Source organism: Notechis scutatus, chromosome 3 (assembly GCF_049901735.1).
Source record: "Notechis scutatus isolate UNSWTSFEM ecotype Mainland chromosome 3, rNotScu1.2, whole genome shotgun sequence".
Classification (NCBI taxonomy): Eukaryota; Metazoa; Chordata; class Lepidosauria; order Squamata; family Elapidae; genus Notechis; species Notechis scutatus.
The window spans coordinates 158,541,454-158,562,676 of NC_142011.1; the positions used below are offsets into that span (position 1 = coordinate 158,541,454).

Sequence of the window (21,223 nt, forward strand, 5' to 3'; positions counted from 1 at the left end):
AGTGAGTTCAATTTTATCATTCCAGTTTATTGTTAGTTAAGTTTAATGCAGAATAAATAGAACATAGGAAAATAGTACATCATAATAAAAAGCTTCTAAGGTAACCTAGATAGGAGTTAAAAACATCCAACAAGAGAAAGATGAAGTCAGTGACCACTCGGACAATGCCAAGAGAACATCTGCTCACAAGAGGGGAAAACAAGTGTCTGATCCAAGAAAGAGAAAGTATGTAAAGGACACTTAACTAACAATCTTCCATCTCAACTATGAAACGGTGCCAGTGCCCACTAGGGCCGGAAAGACGAACGCCTCAAATTTCATGTCTTTCAACCAATTTGAAGGGAGACAAGGGGTGTGGGGGGGAGACAAGGTCGGGTCCAAGTCAAGTGATGCCAAGCTCAGGACAATAGCTGGGCCCTGGGAGGGGCGCGCCAGTCTGCCATGTGGCTTTTTTTCGTGCGGGGTAAAGCCACTCATTCCGCATTACCGATTCCGGCTGGGCCTGTCCGGCCGGGATAAACCGCTTTTGCAGGGCTGCGCCCGGCTCAGGCGGCTCTCGAGGCTGCGGTGAGTCAGTCGGAGGAAGAGAGGTGAAAAGCAGAGCCGCTCGGCTTGTCTGAGGCAGGCTCGCCCGCTTGCCTGCCTTCCCTCCCTGGCGGAGGCGGGGGCAGCCGTTTGTGTCCGACTCAGACCCCTCCCTCTCTGGCTCGCTCGCTCGGTGTTAGACTCTCCCGGGGACGCCCGGAAACGCGCCTGGGCCCAAAGGCCTCAAGCAAGCCGTCTTTTCCCTCAGCCCTCGCTCCTTGGTGCCCTTGCGGTTAAATGTAGCCCCTGGAACCGGGCGGGGAGGTTTGCAGGAACATGGCGGGTAGGTAGCACCTCCCTTCCACCTCAATTACCCCCCCACCCCATCGTCCCATTGCGAGAGCCCCCTCCCTCGAAACAAATAAGTCCCAAAAGGAAAGGCAGCGGCGCCTTAGAGAGAGACTCCCAAGCAACCCCGATTTGGGTGGGGTATCTGGGGCCTCTCCGCCCGCGTTGCACGGGGTGTGCGCCTGTGCGGGAGCAACTATAGTGAAAGTGTGGGGTGTTTTTTTCCCCCCCTTCTTCTTTTGGGAAAAAAAAAAACAACTATGCGGCTCGCTCGCGTATCTCAGTCACCGTGAGGTAGGAAGGGCTTGTGGGATTTGTTGGCAGAGGGAGGCGTCCCCCTTCCGTCTCTTCCCTCGGAGTGTGAATGTGAGGAGGGGGATGAGGTGTGGGCTCGGGTGCCAAACGGAGCTCATAACGAGCCTGGGGGTGGGAAGGGCGGCACGCGGAGTCCCTCGGCGAGAATTCACGTTGTCTTTTGTTTTGTCTTAATCCGCCTGCCCAGATCTGTCGCTGCTCCAGGAGGACGTTCAGGAGGAGATAGACGGATGTGAGTATCCCCTGCCGCTGCCGCCTTCCCCCTTTGCACATGGAAGGCCCTCCCAGCCCGGCTGCTAACTGGGGAGGGCCGGGGGCGGGCCCACTTCCTTCTCACCCGGAAACTCTGGGTATCCCCCGAGTCTTGAAAGAAATGGGGAGAGGGAACCCGTCTCTTTTCAAGCGCGGTTGGTTCCTTGGATGAAATACGGGAGGGGCAGAGGAGTATTGTTGACCTCTCTCTTAATGTTGTTTCCGTGAATGGAGGGTTTGAAATCGTGAGGGCGGCTCAAGTTGCATTGTGGGAGGAAGTAGCCAAGCTCAGCTGTCCGGGCTGTTTCCCCCCATTTGAGGGCATTTAGACGTACTTATGTGGCTTGCAAAATTATCTGTGGGTGCCTCTACTTCGTAGGCAGGCCGTGAACTGAAAATGGGGAATGCTATGAATTTGATGGGTTGGTTGGGTTAATAAATACTATGGTTGCTACTAGTCTTTTGATGAATGTGATGTAAGTCATATGGTGCTTCTGAGCTTCCACTGTACTACTCCTTCCTTTGAAGGGAGTTGTTTATTTCTTGCCACTGAGGTTGGTTTAAAGTGGAAATACAGGAACTGATTTTCTTCCGGGTTATGTTTATATGTTTAATTCATCCCTCGACTGAGGTTGGCTGTATTCATTTTTGGGCTAGTTGATGCAGTGAAGAATAGTTTACTTTCTATAAATAATTTTTTTTAAATGCAGTAATGTCTTTGACCTTAAGTAATATTCATCTAAACGGTTTTCTGGATATAATAACTGCTTCTACAGTGCAAACAGAAATAATTCTTTATGTACCCAGAATCTACTCAGGAGAGAGATAGAAAGCTTAGTAACAGAACTGGGGTGGTGCAAAGCAAGGGCTGTACAGAAAAGGGGGGCGTCCAGCAGTTCAAGTAAATATTTATTTGCATTGCATTTATATTTTGCTTCTGTTTTAGAAAAAGAATGCAAGTTAATCTCTATTTTAAATAAATTTGATGATGGATTTCTAGTTGGGTGGGCGGTAGAAGGGATTTCCTTCTGAGGCTTGCTGCCAATTGGAATTACTATAATTAATACCAGAAATGTATTTACTTAGAAACATAAGTGGTTGTATTTACACTGTCTATAATTTGGCATATTCTGTTAATTCCTGTAAAAGTGCGAGTATCTTTTAAAAAGAAACAAATATGCTAATAGTCCATGAAACAACTTATTTATTTTCATGAGATGTTTGGCCAGAGATCATATAATTTTGAGCCAGTACTCAGGATGGTAGCGAATTCTGGGAGTCACGGTACAATTCATATGAAGGTTATTATTTATTATCAATCAGGTTTGGAAGATCTGTGAATTATGCCTCAGAGACCTGAACTTTTTAAAGTAAATTTGTGCATTCAGTATTTTGATGAAACTTTTTTTAAAAAAAGGCTGCCATGCGGGAAGGCTTGTCCATTTGAACAGTATCTGATTCATTTTGAATCTGGCTAACAAAATATGAAATCTCAGAAGACAAAACAGCAAGATAGTTCTATAGTATTGTGTGTTGTTCAGCCAGTACTCATTTTAATCCCCCCAATTAGCCTTTATTTGTTTTCTGGATAAGTGAACATTTATTTTAAAAAGTAGAAGTTGTAGAAACGTAACATTTTCCCCTCATGTAAGATTGCCTACAAGGAATACAAAGAATTATTGGATATGAAATATAGTGATTAGCTGTGCAGAATATCAATTTTTTAAAAGAATTATTTGTTTTAATGATTGACAGGTACAGGGCTTGGCAAGCATAGATTGAGTACCATATATTGGCCTCCATAGACACGAATGGAAATCCTTGATATAATGGAAAAGTGAACTGACAATGAAAAATCAGAACTGATTGTATTTGAATTATATATATTGCCAATAAAGATGTAAAATAGTTTGATACTGTTTATTATAAAATCTTTTTTGAGTGACTCCAATGCCATCTGCCTGGAGACAAACGTGTGTAATTATTTCCTGGCCATTAATTCTTAGATTGAATAAGTGTGTAACAGTTTACCTTGCAAAGTTTCTAATTTGTAAGGGCAATTTTAGGGGAAAGTAAAGTTACTTTCTAATTGTAAACAATGTTTTAGCATTCATCTTGTACAACTGAATTCACATAAATATTTAGAGGATTATTTTGTCTCTTTCTTTGCTAACCCATGAAAGTGGCACTTACCGTATGAGCTTTTATGCCTTTACTTTCTTGATTATTAGAGTTACAGTGCGAAAATTTTATCAAAGAGGACTATCTCTTAATGAGTGCTTGACGTGTTTGAAATCTATATTAGCTTCATTTCCTGTAAAAGTCATCTTTGTGCCAAAGTTCTTCAACTGAGAACACATTATTTCTTGTTCTTACATGTTTTATTCTGAACATTGTACTCTGTGTGTTCCTTGAGTAGTGCAGCTGTCTTGGCCCTCTGTACAGAGGCTATAGAAACATTCATCAAAATACTTTATCTGTACTCAGAGATTTATGGATAAAGGTAGAATCTTTACCTGGCCATAAGTGAGGCACTGTTAATGCCAGTAAATTGAATTGCATGTTATAAGTTGATCTCCTACTAGAGACTGGGTATTTTAGTCTAGAATTTAATAAGTAATTTTTTGTGTTCCTAGGTGTGGCATTTCATGCCTTAGGAAAGAAGAAGGCTAAATTGTTCTTTACTTTGTTATTTGAGAGTTTGTACTCTAAAATTACTTTACACAAAAACAGTGGCCCAATTTCTAATGTCTAAATAGTGTCTAATTAGACTTGGGGTTGTATTCCAGTTAGTAATTTTCCACCTTCTATTCCTCCATTAATAATCAGGATTATCAGGGGCATTTTGGTTTTTGTTAACCTTTTCTTAGTTTGGCTGGCTCTGCCAGTAATTTTCAAACAAACTAGAAAACAATTCTAAGGAAACTGCTGCCACATGGGCTTTTAGCACAGTTTCTACTATACATGGTCTATGAGAGGATTAGAGAGATTCTAAGGAAACATATTTTGTGCAGACTATTTAATTTAGGCAGAATATACAAAAATTTTAAATCCTGAAAACTGATCTCTGTTGGGAACCAGTTTGCTACCTTACCATTGTAATTATGTCAAAATATTAAAGTATTTTACAAGGCATTCTTTTTAATGAATACATTTGCCCTTGTGGTTCTGGAACCACTGGAATATTAAAATGATAGGTCATGTTTTCCATTATTACACTTTTTACAGAGACAAAGTACATTAATTTTATTTTGTGGTCATTCAGATGATTTTGTCAGATAAACAGCTGAATAGGATTTACAACATACCTAATTTTGTATAGTAGTTATAAAGGCTAGAAAGAGAACCACTATTATTTGTAAATAAATTACACAACTATTGTGTAGTTCGCATACTGGCAATTCTCCCTCTTGAACCATTCTAAAGTTACTACATTTTCAGCCCAAATTATTAGTAGTTGTTGGATTGGATATATACAATTAATCCATAATTTAGGAACAGAATGAAAAGAATATATGCTAAACTATAGCTGAACTTGAATACTTGAATTTCAAGGTTAATATAATTGCCATTTTGAATGTAATACAGAGGTGGTATTCAGCAGGTTCTGACCAGTTCTGGAGAACCGGGAGTGGAAATTTTGAGCAGTTCAGAGAACCAGCAAATACCATCTCTGACTGGAGATTTTACACTATCCTTCCCCTGCCGCGCCCATCAAGCCACCTCACAGAACCAGTAGTAAAAAAAATTTGAATCCCACCAATGATGTAATAGTATATAAATCTTTGATAGAAATATTGAACTCAATTACCAATACTCAAATGCTAAAAACATAGCTAGCCTTTGAAAGAATTAAATACTTTTTAAATAGCTAAACTTTTCTAGCTAATTTGTTTATTATAATCCTTGGTTAACATTTTCCCATTATCCCTAAAATCTTGTGGACTATTATATTGATTCTCCTTTAATAGGTATTGAATGAATAAATTGCACAAAGTTTTCTCATTCTTGTTTATGCAAATACCTCTGCTACATTTGGAATTGCTTCCCATTTTAAAGCTGATACCTCCGTAGTCAAAAATTCAATTTAGTTCCGGAATATAACTCTTGCAATGCTCACCTATATTTTTTGAGAAAGAACTACCGTGTTTCTCCAACAATACGCCCCCCCGATAGGAAGACCCAGCATGTTTTCTAGGCATATAATGAAATTAAGCCCCTCTCCTCAAATTTAGGCCTAGTTTAAAACATGCAAAACTGGGGGGGAAGGCAGGGGGAACTTGCCATTAGGAGTGCCCCACGGGCAGCTATGCATCACCATCAGCCGCTCCTAACACCATGGTGGAGCACGGAGGGCTCCCTTACCCCTCCCTTACCTGGGTCAGGCAGGCGGCGTCGGCGTGGATGTCCGGCAGAGTTTCAGCTGTTTCTCAGGCCTCTGTAGCTTCCACAGTAGCGGCAGCAGCGGCGGGAACCGTGGAAGTTACGGAGGCAGCTCCCCCACCCGAGAAGCGGCTAAAATGCTTCCACAGTTCCCACTGCTGCTGCCGCTGTTATTGGAGACGGCGCTGGCGAGAGAGGGACAGCTGCAGCTCGGCCTGGGCGCTTGGAATGCAGGAAGAGGCTAAGCACCGGGACTTTTGCAAAATTGCAGAGCCCAAGGCTGGAGCACCAAGGGTAGCAGCAGCAGAGACGCTCGCTCGGCTCCTCTCATGCGCACCCAGCCGCTCAGGATTAAACCAAAATGCAGCGCGTGGCGCTCCCAGGTACCTCAAAATGTTTTTTTTTCCTGTTGTTACGGGGACGGGGGAAAAGCGGGAGCGACTCAGACGCTTGTTGTTGGAGACGGCGCTGGTGCGCGGGGGGGGAAGAAATTAATTCACCCCCGAAAAGACATCCTAGCCATTTTTTCGGGGCTCCAAAAAAAATAAAAATAAGGCCCGGCCTTATTTTGTGAGAAACACGGTATGTCACAAAGGAACATATGCAAAGATGAATATAGGCAAGACTTTCAGAGACACTGCAGCAAGATAATAAAATCTTTTATGTATGGTTTCCCCAAAACTGTAGTTAGAAACCTTGCAGTATAAACTACACTAAAATTCTGGCTTATTTCATGCTTTCGTTATAAAAATATTGATTTATTGTCAAGAAATAAGTACTATTTAACATAGTGGTGTGAAATAGAAATTTCCAATGCTTGAAATGAATTTTCATCAGGTTCATCATATCTGCTTAATAATCTAAATTAAACCGAGATATTTGAACAAAAAATAGTGGTTTAAATGTAGTTTTTAAATAAAAATATTAAATATAATACTGAAATAATACTGAAAAATAATTAGCTATGTAAAATATGCTTGACTTGCTGTATTCATGTTTACAGTTATCTCAAAAATCCCTTAAAAGTTTCAATCACATTAGCATAACTTTCAAAACAATTGTCTCTGTAATTTTTCTTAAATATTTTATTTTTGTGTTCCATTTTGCTTTAAAGTAGACTTAAATATTTTATAAATCTTTATAAACATAGATATGGAATCATGCCTACTGTCCCTGTCCTATTGTTTTTTGTTTTTTTTCTTATAAGTATCTACCTCATGTATTCAAAACTATATTTATTCTTATACCTGTATCTTGTAAGCGATTGATAAATCAAATAAAATGTAAAAAAATGTAATTTATAATAATGCAAAAAAGGCCTAACCTTGCATCAGGAGTCCCATTGTGATGTATCTAGCATTAAGTCAGTAACAAAAAACTCATTTACATCTATACTATAGAGCTAAAGTACAAATAAGAAAGCACGTGGAGACAACTAATATCAATATGAAAAGAGTTAATATTGGGAATTTCATCTTCCCATTGTTCATTCAAAAAATGCAATAATGAAATGCTTTTTTTTTGGCTTGCTACAAGCATTTCTCTTGCAAGAAGACTGTATTAGAAACCTTGTTAGCTTGGTAGTGTAATCAAAATGGCAGAAGTGGATTCCATTGATGGCATACACATGAAAGAATCAGAATCAACCACCTTTTTGGAAATAGAGGGTATTTTGTAAGACTTCTCTGTAACTGGATTTTCAAAAATGTTTAAAATTTCTGTAAAATGATGAAATGCTTTAATTTTAGCTTTAGTTTTAGTTTTACTGTACAGTATGTCATGGCTCGGTATTTTTATAGAAAGTTATGTACAAAAACAAATACAAATTTACACTTTTGATAAAAGGTGTAGAACAATGTGAGAGATGAATGAATTAACGAATGAAACATGGACCAGTATATTTACCTAGTTTTCCATTGAATATTTCTTAGTTTTAGTTGTGATTTATGCAGTATGTAGAAACTGAGAACCTGATGCTAAGTTTTCTCATATATTCTCCGTAGATAAATCTTAAAAGAGTCTATAGATCTCAAAGAATCAGGTAAAATACCTTTATGGCCTCATGTTTAAAACATAATGATATACCACTGATTGACATAAGTTAATTTCCATTAATGTGAGTCGGGGGTCTGATTTAGTTAATTTATTTTTAATAAAACTTAAGACATGTTAATTTTATACACAGCATTTATATCTGAAAATACCTTTTTTAACATTTAACATTCAAAATGACTAAAGCAAAAATACTGATTTAAATGAAATTACTTACAAAATATGCATTTAAACAAATTCAAAGTTTTTATTTAGGATTTGCTTTCATTAATGTTATTGGAAATATTTTAAAATTACAGAACTAGCAGCACCTGATAAATCTGATATGACCTTGAAAAAGCTAAGTAGAATGGGACCCACTGAGTGCTTCAGTAGAAGATAACCAAGATCCATGTCTTTGTAGACTAGTTTGGGACGAAGGCAATTGCAAATTGTTTCTGAAAGAAATACCTCAGAAGGGACAATGTCAACCATTTCTGTATCACTGCCTAGAAAAAGTAGTTTCACTAGGAATCAGTTTAACTTTAAGACCTAACTTTAAAAAAATACCTGTTTTGAAATACTGTGACTAATAATGTACACTAGATATATATTCATTAGTTTTTAAGAAACAGAAAAATCTAAGCTGGAAGGTTTCAAAAAGGAGAAAATTTCTAATATTGCAAATTTTTCCTCATTAATGGGATGAATCTGTAAAGCATTAGGCATTAGCTTAAAAAGCAAAAAAGTGATTGTGAAGGGCTGCAAGGAATTTTCAAAGCCTTCAACATCCCAGAGAGCAACTGCAAACTCCACTGTGCAAATATGCTTCCTTAGCGTTTTAAAATAATGCACATCAAAATAAGTAACCTTAATACTCTATCCTACTATCATTAGATTTGGCGAGAAAACTGATTACTGAAATTGTTCGCATCATGTGTAACAACTGTAAAACAAATTCAGTTTTTGGAAAGAGATTGAAAGTACTTTTTAACAATTGTGGTGTGGCTATACTAGGAATGTTCTATGCAATGCTGATCCTCTCTTTTACCAAATTGTATTGTACAGTAGTGAAAGAATTCTATAAACTTAGGTTATAGTGGCAAGCTTCAGTTGGAATGATAACAGAATTGTTTAAAACTCATTGCTATGATGTATTCTTTGTCAGAGTTGCTGGGTCATCTAATGCAGCAAAAACATAAACACACACACACACACACACACACACACACTGTTGTCCATTGGTAACAACTGGTAGCATGTAATAGCACACTGCTAATTAACTTGTAGTTCAGAATTCTGGCTCATCATTGCAAGTGAAGCTTGCAGTGTTTGGACTTTTTAGGTTAGAATAATTAAGTGGGCATATGATAGTTATACAGTTATAAACAATTTTTTCTCCTGTAATTTTAGAAACAGGTTATTCAATGTTGGGATGTTCATAATTGTCAAGAAGAAATAATGTTCACATAGCATATATTTAATCTGTGGAATTGGTTTCATAAAGATGTGATGTCATCCATCTGTTTATGCTTCAAAAGTGATTGGAAATGCTTATGGAGAAATATATGAATTGATAAATTATTGTGGTGGAAATGAGAACCACAGCTGTTTATTCCTTTGCATAAAATAGTTTTATATATATATATTTTTCCTCTCATGTCATGCATTTATTTTGCTTACTATTTCTTTCTTCTTTTTGTTGCTTTCAGAGAGGAGATATAAAAGCACATCTATATGGAGATAAGGCTATCAGTGCATGTATACAGTATTAGAAATAGTAGGCCTTTCATTACCAGATTCTAGAATAGAAAGAGTGCTGATTTATACTTACAGAGTCCTCTCATAACTGTTAACCACTGTGGGAAACAGAATGCAACAATGCAAGAAGTCTTTGATTGATATAGAAGGACACTTTTTATATACAAATGAGCATAGATTTTATGCTTTTTACACACTACATTAAGGATTATACAGTACTATATAACTGCAGTTTATTTGATGTGTGGCATTTTGCTTAGAAGCACAGTCCCTCTTTGGCTCTGTGTTGTGAAGGTACACTAATTCTGTCTTCTATGTGCAGGTTGACACAGAAAGAAACAATGGTTCTAGTTGAATCATCTGCATAGCCTAACTATTGAATGGGATGGTTTACAAATGTAAACTTGTAATTATTTGTCATTAATTATTTTTCCTTTTTCATGAGAGATAATTTTTAGCCTATAGGATATAGATTTAAATAGCCAGAATCATGTGCCTGATTCAGTTTGTCTTCAAAATATTTTGTGGATAGTACTAAAATATTTTGTGGATAGTGTTAATTTCTGCAGGAGGTGAATTTAATTGTCTAGTTTGAGTAACTTAGACTAAATGTTGCCTCAAATGAAGGACAGTCTGGTTTTATAGATTTTTCTAGCTTAACTATCTGATACTGTTATTCTCCAGTACGTCGTTTGGAGAATCCACACATGAGTTGACACATGCCTTTCTGCCCAGAGACTGAGTCCTTAATCTTTTACCACGCCCCTCTGTCAACTGTCACTTTCCCAGTTCACGACTCAGTCTGGCCCGATAGGGACGTGGCAAAAGATTGGCTCTGAAATCTTTGGGTAGAAACGCTGGATTCTTCAACTGACATCTTGTGTTGGCAAGTTTAAATTTGTAGTACTGCAGCGACTCGGGTTTGTTCGGCTAGTTGAAGCAGCCATTTTATTGGCTATTAGAGATAGGAACCTTGCAGCAGAAGAGGGAGTAAATTCCCGCGCGAGGATCACCCCGCTGCTCGCTGAGGCATCACAGCCACCTTACAGCTGACTGTCCAGCTTGTTAATTATAGCCTGTGGCTTTTAGTGGCTCCAGGAAAAATCTAACTATCTGATACTGTCATTTTCTTTACAACTTACAATATATGGTGAGGACTTTGACTTGCTCTACCTCTGTAACTTAGTTCTCTTCCCTCCTTCCCATTGCATTTTCCTGTTTGGTATATCCTTGAATTATCTTACTGCTGCTTGAAACTCAAATGATTTTAGAATGAAGTGTAATAATTACATGGAAAGAAAATTAATTTGAATTTTGTAATTCGCCCTCCAATAAAAAGTTTTTTTTCTGTCTCCATTATTATGTATATTTAAAATACAAGGATTTTTCTATTTAAAAAGAAATGTATTTGAAATAACTTAGAATATTTTTTCTTCTAGCAAATGCAATTAAGTGTAAATTTCAAAGTCATTGCATCATTGCCCAAAAATCTCTTTTGAAAGAAAAAACATTGTGAAAGATCAAGTTTTAAGAAATATTATTGCATAAAACTTCAAGTATCCATCTGTTTTAAATCATAAAAATGTGATGATAAGAAATATTTCTGATGTCTCTGATAGTTGGTGTGGATGACTACATCTCAGAATCTGATGCGATTATTGTATCTTCAGCCCTGGACTTTGTCTCACAAGATGAAATGTTGACACCTTTGGGAAGATTGGACAAGTACGCTGCAAGCGAGAATATTTTTAATAGGTATGGTATAGAGCCTAAGGATAGAGTAAATATTTTATTGAGGGGTGTGTGTGTGTGTGTGTGTGTGTGTGTGTAAGAGAGAGTGGAGGAGAATTTAATCTTTATATAGTTTTGAAATTAAATATATACACAAATCTACCTTTTTTTCTATTTTGTGGATTACATGCCTTTTATAAGGTAAAAGTGAGATTGCAGATCACCCTGAGATATTTAGTGACTGGCAATCTATAAATGGTTATCTTTTTGAAAAAAAAATAGGATAGATAAAGTTCTTGCAATGTAGTAATATGCACTAAAATTACAAGAAGCTTCTTTTTTCATGCTGTAGGCAAATGGTGGCTCGAAGTTTGTTGGATACTTTGAAAGAAGTGAGTGATGATGAGAAAGATTGTATTGCTGTACTGGAAAGAGTCAGCAGGCTAGCAGATGATTCAGGTATGTAATGTGAACAATTTTTATAGGACAGTATGATAAGAGAAAGGACTTGGAAATTCAGAAAATAATAAAACTTTAACAAAGGATGGAATTGTCTCTAACTGACCAGGAAGCCATGCAGGGAATGGAAGTTTTTCTAAGAGTGTTTCTAGTTAAATGTAGAATAGAAATGCTCAAATAAAATCAAATTCAGAATGTTGTTAACTGTCATGAAAAAAAAATTGGAGATTAAATTAGAAGGAATCCATATGGGATGTTCATGTATTTGGGAATGAAGTGTTCAGTTCCTGAATTGATTGATTTTCTACAGAAATAATAGCTAATGTCTGCCAATAAAAAAGAGCTTTTGAAGAAGAAATCATTGTATGTGATAGTTTTTTATGAAAATATGTTAGTGGTTCATTTTTATTATGACAAAGGTAATGTTTATATATCAGATCCATTCTTTGGGTTGCATGTGTGAGAGTGCTATTGTTTCTAGATATTGTGTTATAGTCTCTGCTATGAGTCCTGAGAGAGCGGGGGGGAGAGGGGGAGAGAGAGAGAGAGAGATTCCATGAGTGTTCCTCAGATTTGTTGATATATTTATTCGTCAACTGCAATTAGATTATGAGACAGATGTGGTCCATGATTCTGGGTATTTCAATCTTAATGTATTTAGAGAAGACATGTTCAATCTTAGGTATACACATATATAACAATGAACATCTTCAAAGGAATAATATCCACAAGGGAATAAAAAAGGAACTTACTATCCTTCCTGGATAGCCTCATTAGCAGAGGAATCAACAAATTAGAACCCCAAGTCTATTGACAAACATTCCACATTAACCAAGTGCTCCATTATCAAAGTAACAACCCAACCACCCGCAATAGGAGCTGTGTAAGAGTTTAATTCAGATGAGTACAAATGCACTAGAACACCAGAAAAAGGAAACAGACTGCTTGTACAATATCTTCCAACAAAATAGATGGCCAGGCAAGTTTATCAAAAAATCCCTGACTGCTCACTACAGCAAAACTAACACAAGTTATGAAAAGTCTTAACAGCACATACCACCCCAAAACATATTAGAAGCAATAACAGACTATTCCAACCACACAACATCACCATAGCACACAAATTAAAGCCCTGTAAAACATCTTAAGTAAACCAAAAGATTCATTGGCCAAAGGGAAAAAAAGAAACAGAAGTTATCTAACATACAATTTAAGGACTTACAGAGTACGCCCATGAACACCAACTGGAAGTCAAAAGACACAATGAAAACTTAATTTCACAATACATGGACCTACTTAACCATAGTTTCAACTGGGAAGGGAAGTGTGAATATCCTAGACCTGTAATGGCGAACCTATGTCATGCATGCCAGAAGTGGCACACACAGCAATTTGTCCGGGCATGCCAGCTGTCGCCCGTTGCTCTTCCGGGTTCCAGCGCCAGCTGGTCTTTGCATGCATGGGAGCACCGGAAACTGGAAGAGCAGTTCTCCAGAGCGCAAGGCAATAATACTTTTTTAGGATATTCATTAATTGTAAAATAAGACTAATTATAACTCTTTTACTAGCAATCTACTGTAAGTAATAGTAATTCAGATTCAAATGAACATACACATGCAATTTACAAATGATACGATTTCCTTCTTTGTGCTTTTATTGATAGAGCCAACAGTAAGAGCTGAGTTAATGGAACAGGTGCCTCATATAGCTATGTTTTGTCAAGAAAACAGGCCGTCAATCCCTTATGCCTTTTCAAAATATTTATTGCCCATTGTGGTCAGGTATCTAGCAGACCAGAATAATCAGGTAAGATTACTTTACTGAAATCATATAAATATTTTACCTGTTTGGAATTAAATAATTTGTATGATGTCTTTTGTATCATACCTAGGTTCATATTTTTTGTAGTTTTTTGAAGTGTAAGCATGATAGGTCCTTACCCTACCTTGCCTTGCCTTGCCTTATCTGAAAAACTCATAGTTTGAAATCTAGGTAATGGATTGCTTAAAGACAAATCAGGTGAAAAATGACTTAGCCACTGAGTTAATAAAATTTCTCATTGATATATTAACTACAACTCAACAGTTCATTAATTTTCACCATTATTTCATTGTTTCAACCAGAACTTTCAGTTCTTTGTATGCTGTATATATTTTTACAGATTCCTTTCTTCTTTTTAAAAAAGTAAGACCTAGGAGTTTTAGAATTACAATTCCTACTACCCAAGCTACTTTTATTAAGGATACGTTTTCAAAACTCATTGACAAAGTACCAGAATTGCTAAGGTTTTTAAAAGCAAAATAAGTGTGTTAATCAATTGTCACATGTCATAACAATTTGGGAAGCAGATCTTCCCAAAGAGTTAAATATTGCAGTTGTGCCCCTCTAATTATATCACTCGATCCTTTCTGTATCTAGGGCTGCAGAAAGAGAGGACTCAGGCAAAGAAAACATTGAATATTTTATATTTACATTTTATATTTGGGTGTATGTGGACAATGTAAGATTTGTATGGAATATGTACATGCTACTGAATTTCTGCCACCAGATTAAACAAAAAAATTTTGGAAAGTTGAACCTGCTTGTAAATTATTCAGAGAACAAAGGAGTATGATCCAGAATTTCATTTTAAAAAGAAAGAGAAAAACAGGAAAGAGCAAAGTTTTTCTTCTAAAAGAATAGGAAATCTGAGAGGCGAAACACTGGGGACCCATAAGGGGATAGATTTATGTGAGTAGCATAGAGGAAACATGATTTTTTTATTCAAAATGTTTTGTGTAGGAAAAATAAAGAGACAAAAACTCATAACCTACACGTTGCCAGCATAGGACCTCTGCTGTTCCATGCAACCCTTAGCTAGCTAATAATTTGTGTAGCTTGATCTGGAAGATTAATGTTGGCTTTATCTTTACATAGGAGCTAAAATAGCTTTATAAAATTCATCTCTAAATAGGAAACTATTGTGTGAGCCAGTGCTTTTGTAGATTTCCTTTTTTTGTTGTTCTGAAGTTCAGAATGATTATGGAAGCAACTTTTCAGACTAACAAATGTTGCTAAAATGCATAAACTTTCATGAACCATGACTCACTTCATCAGGTGCATGAAATGTCTAACAAATATAGGATTTAGAAGAATAGGGAAAGGGGAAATCAAGGATTATTATGCAGTTCAAGTTATATGTGAGACAGATTACAAGTATTATTAATTATATGTTTGAGGTGTAAAAAAACTCTTGCTTTTGTTAAGATCTTCTGGGATGGCCTGAAAATGTTTGATATGTAGAGTTCAGCAATTTCTCCCTTTTCTGCATTGGTAAAATATTTTTGTTCCAAAACAACAACTTTGAAACATTTTAGTACAATGTTCTGAGAGATTAAAATACTCTGGTATTAGTGTGCTCTGAGTTTTGAAACCAAAGTTGTGCCCAATTTTTTGTGCAGTTTGGCCCATAGAAATTTTGTGAATAAATCTACATATTTGAAAAATGAAAATTAATATTTCCAGATAAGAATTCAGAACCGCTTGGATTCCATAGCAGAGTAAAACTGTGTGAAAAGATTGACTATTCATCTCCCATTAATGCTTTGTAATGCTTAACAAATATTTCATCATTGCAGTAATACAAATAAGGCCAATTATTAGAATCTTTGTCACTCAGATGACTCATTTCTCAGAAATATATTGCAGAACCATAAATATAGTACAGATAGCTATAATACAGTTTGACTTACAGCCATTTGTTTAGTGACTGTTTGAAGTTATGACAACGCCAAAAAAAAAAGACCGATGACCATTTTTCACACTTACAACCATTGCAGCATCCACATGGCCACATAAAAATACTTCAGACACTCGGCAACCTGCATGTATTTATGACAGTTGCAGTGTCCCAGCATCATGTGTTCAACTCTTGCAAACTTTTGATAAGCACAGTCAATGGGGAAGCCAGATTCACTTAACTAATTTAACAACTACAGTGATTCAACAACTGTGGCAAGAAAGGTGGTAAAATGGGACAAAACTCACTTAACTGTCTTGCTTAGCAAATGGAAATTTTGCAGAAATTGAGACAAATGGAATTCTCCTTTTCCTGCTTTTTATGTTTTTACATAGGTGAGAAAAACAAGTCAAGCAGCATTACTTGTTCTGTTGGAACAAGAACTTATCGAACGATATGATGTGGAGACCAAAGTATGTCCAGTTCTTGTAGAACTGACTGCTCCAGATAGCAATGATGATGTGAAGACAGAGGCAGTGGCAGTAAGTAAGAAAATGATGTTCCAGGAACTGTTTAACTGATTATCTGAATATATATCACAGCAGTAGAGGTGTTTTCATTGACAGAATAAATATTGTGTGACAGCTTTTTAGCTCTTTTACACAATACAGCCATACAACACTTTTGATTCAGGGACAAAAAGCTGGCTTGGACCAAAACTGCTCTATAGTCTCAGAAAAAGACACATTTGGTGTCAATATTTGTTATTTAGATTTATACTATGCTTCATCAAAACCGAAAAGACTTGTCAGTGGATCTAGCATTTCAGTAATAAAGTAAAATATCCATGGTAAAAAAAAATAGAAAAGCAATCCAAGTTAGATTATCATATAGGAATCAGTCAGTCTCATGGTGTCAGCTTATTTTCCCAAAGTCTGTAGAGAAGTAGGGGCAGGTCAAATGTTGAGAGAAGCACTTCCATAGGAAAAGCATTTCTCTGAGCCTCCTTTCTCTTTTATGTCCTTTTTCACAAAAGTGAGGGGTTAGAAGTATTTTTTCCTGGGATATCTAAATTGGGTACATTGAAATGAGGAGGGAAGGTGTTCATGCAAGTATACCATGCCAAGCCATGTAGATCTTAAAGATGAAAAACAGTTCTTTGAATTGCACTCAGAAATGAATAGGGACCCAATGTAGAACCCAAGGCCACAGGTTTAATATGTTTACGTTGCAGGTATTATCTAGCAACTGGGCCACTGCATATTGGACAAGTAAAAGCTTCCAAGTGGTTTTCAAAGGCAGCCCCCTATAAAGCAGTTTGCTTCCAGGTCACCTTGCCTAGCAGTTTCATGTAAATGTTTTTAAAAAGCATCCTATGCCCAAATCTGAATTGTGCCAGAAATGAGTTGGGATAATGTGTTCTACTATATTTGTACACTTACCAAAGTTTCAATCATCAGTGATCAATAGTTTCTTTAGAAAGGGAGGGGAGGCTAGAGTCAAAATGATAGTTGTCAAATACTTGCAAATTCATGGAGTTTTTTAAGAAATGGGCAAATTCTTTCAAGCCTTTTTCAAGATTGCTGATACTAGCCCCTTGGAAGCAAGGCATTGACCTTTTCCCAGATGTCATGCTCCCTTCAAGCCTCCAAAGGAGTCAGGAGGGACAAGAAACAGTTGCCTGAGGACAAATGATAGAGAACTTGTCCACTTCATCAGGTTTCACAGACCAGAAGGAGTTCCAGATAACATGTCAAAATATTGCCCCAATTACCATAACAAACTACCCATAAAGGGTCCAGATTTTGGTGAATCTGGGAGATCAACAAAGTTCTGTACCAATTTGTCATAGCAGCCTGACAGGAGGTAAGTTAACTTGCCACCTTAAAAAGGATAACATGAGAAGAGAATTCATAATATTTTAATCATAATATTCCCTCCTCCCTATTTTATAAGCCCTAAGGTCATCATACCCATATTCAGTCAGATTCACTTTTCATTTTTCTCGTTTTCTCATTTTTCTTTCTTGATATTTCTAGTGATACATCCATTATATTTTAACTGATCTTCATTTATTTGGATTTTAAAAAAAAACAGCATAGTGTAATTTTTAATTGTGGGGACTTGGCCTACATGGGTACAACTTCCTGTGTGTTTTCCCAAGCCATGTGATTTGTGTATTTATAAGAGTGATGGGCAGTTCCCATGATCTGCATTATTGGCTCTGATGACATAGGATGAGGGGATTGGAATTTATTGTGACACCTTGCTCACACACCTTGGAACCAAAAATCAGACATCTAGTATCACATCTATATTTCTCTGAACTGCTTATATCTACCGCTGCTTGTGGACATGCAGTAAAGTGCTCTATTAAACTGACCAAAAGTTCTCCATTTAGTCAATATCACAGCTCATTTGTATGTGTTTTCTACTAACTTTATATTAAAAAAATAATTTATTTAATTTTTTGTTAATAATTCAATGTCTATGAATGCAGACAAATACACATACACACGTACATTTATGGGATGCAGAGGCATAGGTTTATAAATTTAAAGAAGTTGGATTGCTAGATGCATAACTAAAATTTTCTTTATGTTTAGATAATGTGCAAAATGGCTTCCATGGTTGGAAAGGACATCACAGAGAGACTCATTCTTCCTAGATTTTGTGAAATGTGCTGTGATTGTAGAATGTTTCACGTACGGAAGGTATGCTTTCTTCCTTTATAAATCTATGCTGCTTTTTATTAAAAAAAACACTTTAATGTTTACTAAGAGCAAGACATTATGGCTCTCTGTTTGTAGTCTGTGATAAGATAAACTGTTACGGTTGAAATGCTGAAAGCTGGTAGTCACAATTTACACAAGATACTCGAGATGCCTCAGAGAAGAAAAATTACCTAATGCATGGAAAAATGCTGAAGTGAATCTTATACACAAGAAAGGGGCCCAAGATGTTTTAAAGAAATATCGCCCAATAAGCCTTCTTTCAGTCAACTACCACAGGCTGTCAAGCTCTGGTGATTGGCGGGCCGAATACAGCCCACGCAGGCCACATCCACCCTGGCTCACAAAGGCAAAAAACGTCCTGCTATATCACAATACGGCCCATGATGCAATCGGGTTTTATACCCCTGATCTATAAGGTTTTCACCAGGATAATAGCAAAAAGAATATCAAGAACATTAAATGATGCACAGCCAAAGGAGCAGGCAGGATTCAGAAGTGGTTACAGCACAATGGATCACATCCAGGTTGTACAGCAAATAATTGAAAGGCACAACAAATATTCCATGCTTGTGTATGGCTTTCATTGACTACAAAAGGGCATTTGACTCAGTATTCCAGCAAGCAATAATTAATTCATTAATGCAAGGTGTAGACAGTGCTTACAGAAATTTACTATAATCAATATATGAAAAAACAATGGTGCCAATTTGCCTTAATGATCTTAAAGTGGAAATCAACATAGAAAGAGGTGTATGACAAGGTGATACAAATATGTACAGTATCCTTTTCTCAGCTTGCCTTGAAGTATTTTGCAAACTAGACTGGACAAAAGATGGAATAAAAATCAATGGTGTTTATTTAAATCACTTAAGATTTGCTGTTGTTAAGATGATGTTCTCACAAGACTTAAAAGAGCTACAAAGACACAAGAGCTGCACAAGAGCTGATGACATCAGCAAATATTGGCAAAAGAAAGCTCAGGACCGTATAGGTTGGAAACTAGCGGAAGAGGCCTTCATCCTGCAGTGGATAGGCAATGGCTAAAATGATGATGAAATAAACTATTCATATTAAGAATTTCAATTACATTCTAACCTAAAAGTTTGAATAAAGAAAAATACTATGCATCTGTAGGCCAAGTAAATTTAACATAAGTGTTGCTATAAGGAATTATGTTATTTCTCATGGGAAATTTGAGGAGTTGTAAAAATTTGAGGATATTTGTAAAAAGAGCAAGCTAGGTAAGATCGCCATAGAAGACTAGTATTCTGTGGAAATTTATTCCCAGAATTTTAGTTTCAGAGCAGTAGTGGGATTCAATTTTTTTTTACTACTGATTCTGTGGGCGTGGCTTGGTGGGCATGGCAGGGCAAGGATATTGTAAAATCTCCAGTCAGAGGGTAGCATTTTCCAGTTCTCCAAACTACTCAAAATTTCCGCTCCCAGTTCTCCAAAACTGGTCAGAACCTGTTGAATACCACCTCTGTTTCAGAGAGCTGAGAAAAATAAGAAAGGTCATAAAAAAAATTAATTTTGACAAATTTCTTATGCATGCGATGCTTGATTTACTGACAAAAGCAAAACAACATCAAATGATTAAAAAAGTTTTGTTGAAGGCAAAATATCTATTATTCAGTTTAATCTGTGAGGAATATTATCCCAAATATGGTAGTTAGCAGAATGTGAAAAAAGATTTACTTTTAGATCATCCCATTGAGTACCTCATGAATGGTAAATGTCTGTGTGTGTGAGAGAGACAGAGAGACATATTTGGGAATATACTTTGATCTTCAGCTGATTTATGGAGAATATTAGAATCTGAAAAATGTTCCTTTAGTTTTACGCATATATATCATAACCCCATATATAACATGCAAACTTTCAAGATGAGAACTGCAGTGGATGATTAATTTTTCATCAAATAAAATACTTGCTGTTAAGTAAAAAGCACTACTTAAAAACAATTGAACAATGCTTTCTTGAATTACAAGTATCTTCAAATCCTTAAACTATTATTTTCCTTGCTTCATTCATTGAAAATTCTAATTAAAATTCTTATTTTTGTCCAGGTGTGTGCAGCCAATTTTGGAGATATTTGTAGTGTAGTTGGACAGCAAGCCACTGAAGAAATGCTGGTGAGCTTCATATATCAAAGTTCTATTTTTATTTAATTTTTAATCATAAAGTTGTGCTGAATTTCAATAAGGGCAGTTAAATAATTTTCTTGAAGCTTGAATAAAAATGGATAGGATAGAGTTAATTTTTGACAATCATTTCTTCTGGAATAAAGATACTACATTTGCATATCATACCTGGAACAAAACTATTACATTTTTTTTTTTTTCATTTCTCTAAGGTACAAGCACATTTTTGGCATATTGCAAATAGTACTAAATGTAATTTTATTGAATTATTTGAGTACTTTCTGGTCTTTGAATGCATTCCTATAATCCCTGCTTTCATTGATTTGTCACTGTAAAAAAAAATCCTTCATAAATGTGGATTATTCTACTTGTGAAAAGGTGGAATTATTCTATTTTACATTTCCAAAGATAATATTGGCCATTGTTAAAGGCTGTAGTTAAAAAATACTAAATAAAGCCATCAATATTTTTATAATCTTACCGAAACCCTACATTAGAAATTTTTTCTTAAATGTTTTGAAGTCCACAAGGAGTGGAAGAAGACCCAAATTAAATCATTTGTATTTGATATTTATATTTTCTAGTTACCTAGATTTTTCCAGCTTTGTTCAGATAATGTGTGGGGTGTGCGGAAGGCTTGTGCCGAATGTTTTATGGCTGTTTCATGTGCCACATCACAGGAAGTCCGTCGAACAAAATTGTCAACACTTTTTATTAATCTTATCAGTGACCCTTCACGATGGGTAAGTTCAGTTATTAAATTTACCTTCTATTTCTTTAAATTCTCAATTTCTTGGTATATTCACTTATTCTGAAAACAT

General features: G+C 36.3%; 1 protein-coding gene across 5 annotated transcripts in view; it reads left to right on the forward strand.

Annotated features, from left to right (window-relative positions):
* The first annotated feature begins 573 nt into the window (after positions 1-573).
* PPP4R1 (protein phosphatase 4 regulatory subunit 1) overlaps positions 574-21,223 on the forward strand; it is a 36,644-nt gene continuing 15,994 nt past the window's right edge. For 2 of the 5 annotated variants that reach the window (XM_026671923.2, XM_026671924.2), the window contains exons 1-9: positions 574-868; positions 1,376-1,420; positions 11,235-11,370; positions 11,699-11,805; positions 13,469-13,611; positions 15,919-16,065; positions 18,130-18,237; positions 20,328-20,393; positions 20,987-21,145. In XM_026671923.2, coding sequence (XP_026527708.2) covers positions 862-868; positions 1,376-1,420; positions 11,235-11,370; positions 11,699-11,805; positions 13,469-13,611; positions 15,919-16,065; positions 18,130-18,237; positions 20,328-20,393; positions 20,987-21,145 — 918 coding nt within the window. In that variant the 5' untranslated portion in view covers positions 574-861. Of the gene's footprint in view, positions 869-1,375; positions 1,421-1,539; positions 1,596-11,234; positions 11,371-11,698; positions 11,806-13,468; positions 13,612-15,918; positions 16,066-18,129; positions 18,238-20,327; positions 20,394-20,986; positions 21,146-21,223 lie in introns of those variants that run through there. The other 3 variants (XM_026671925.2, XM_087961508.1, XM_087961507.1) reach the window with 3 other exon arrangements.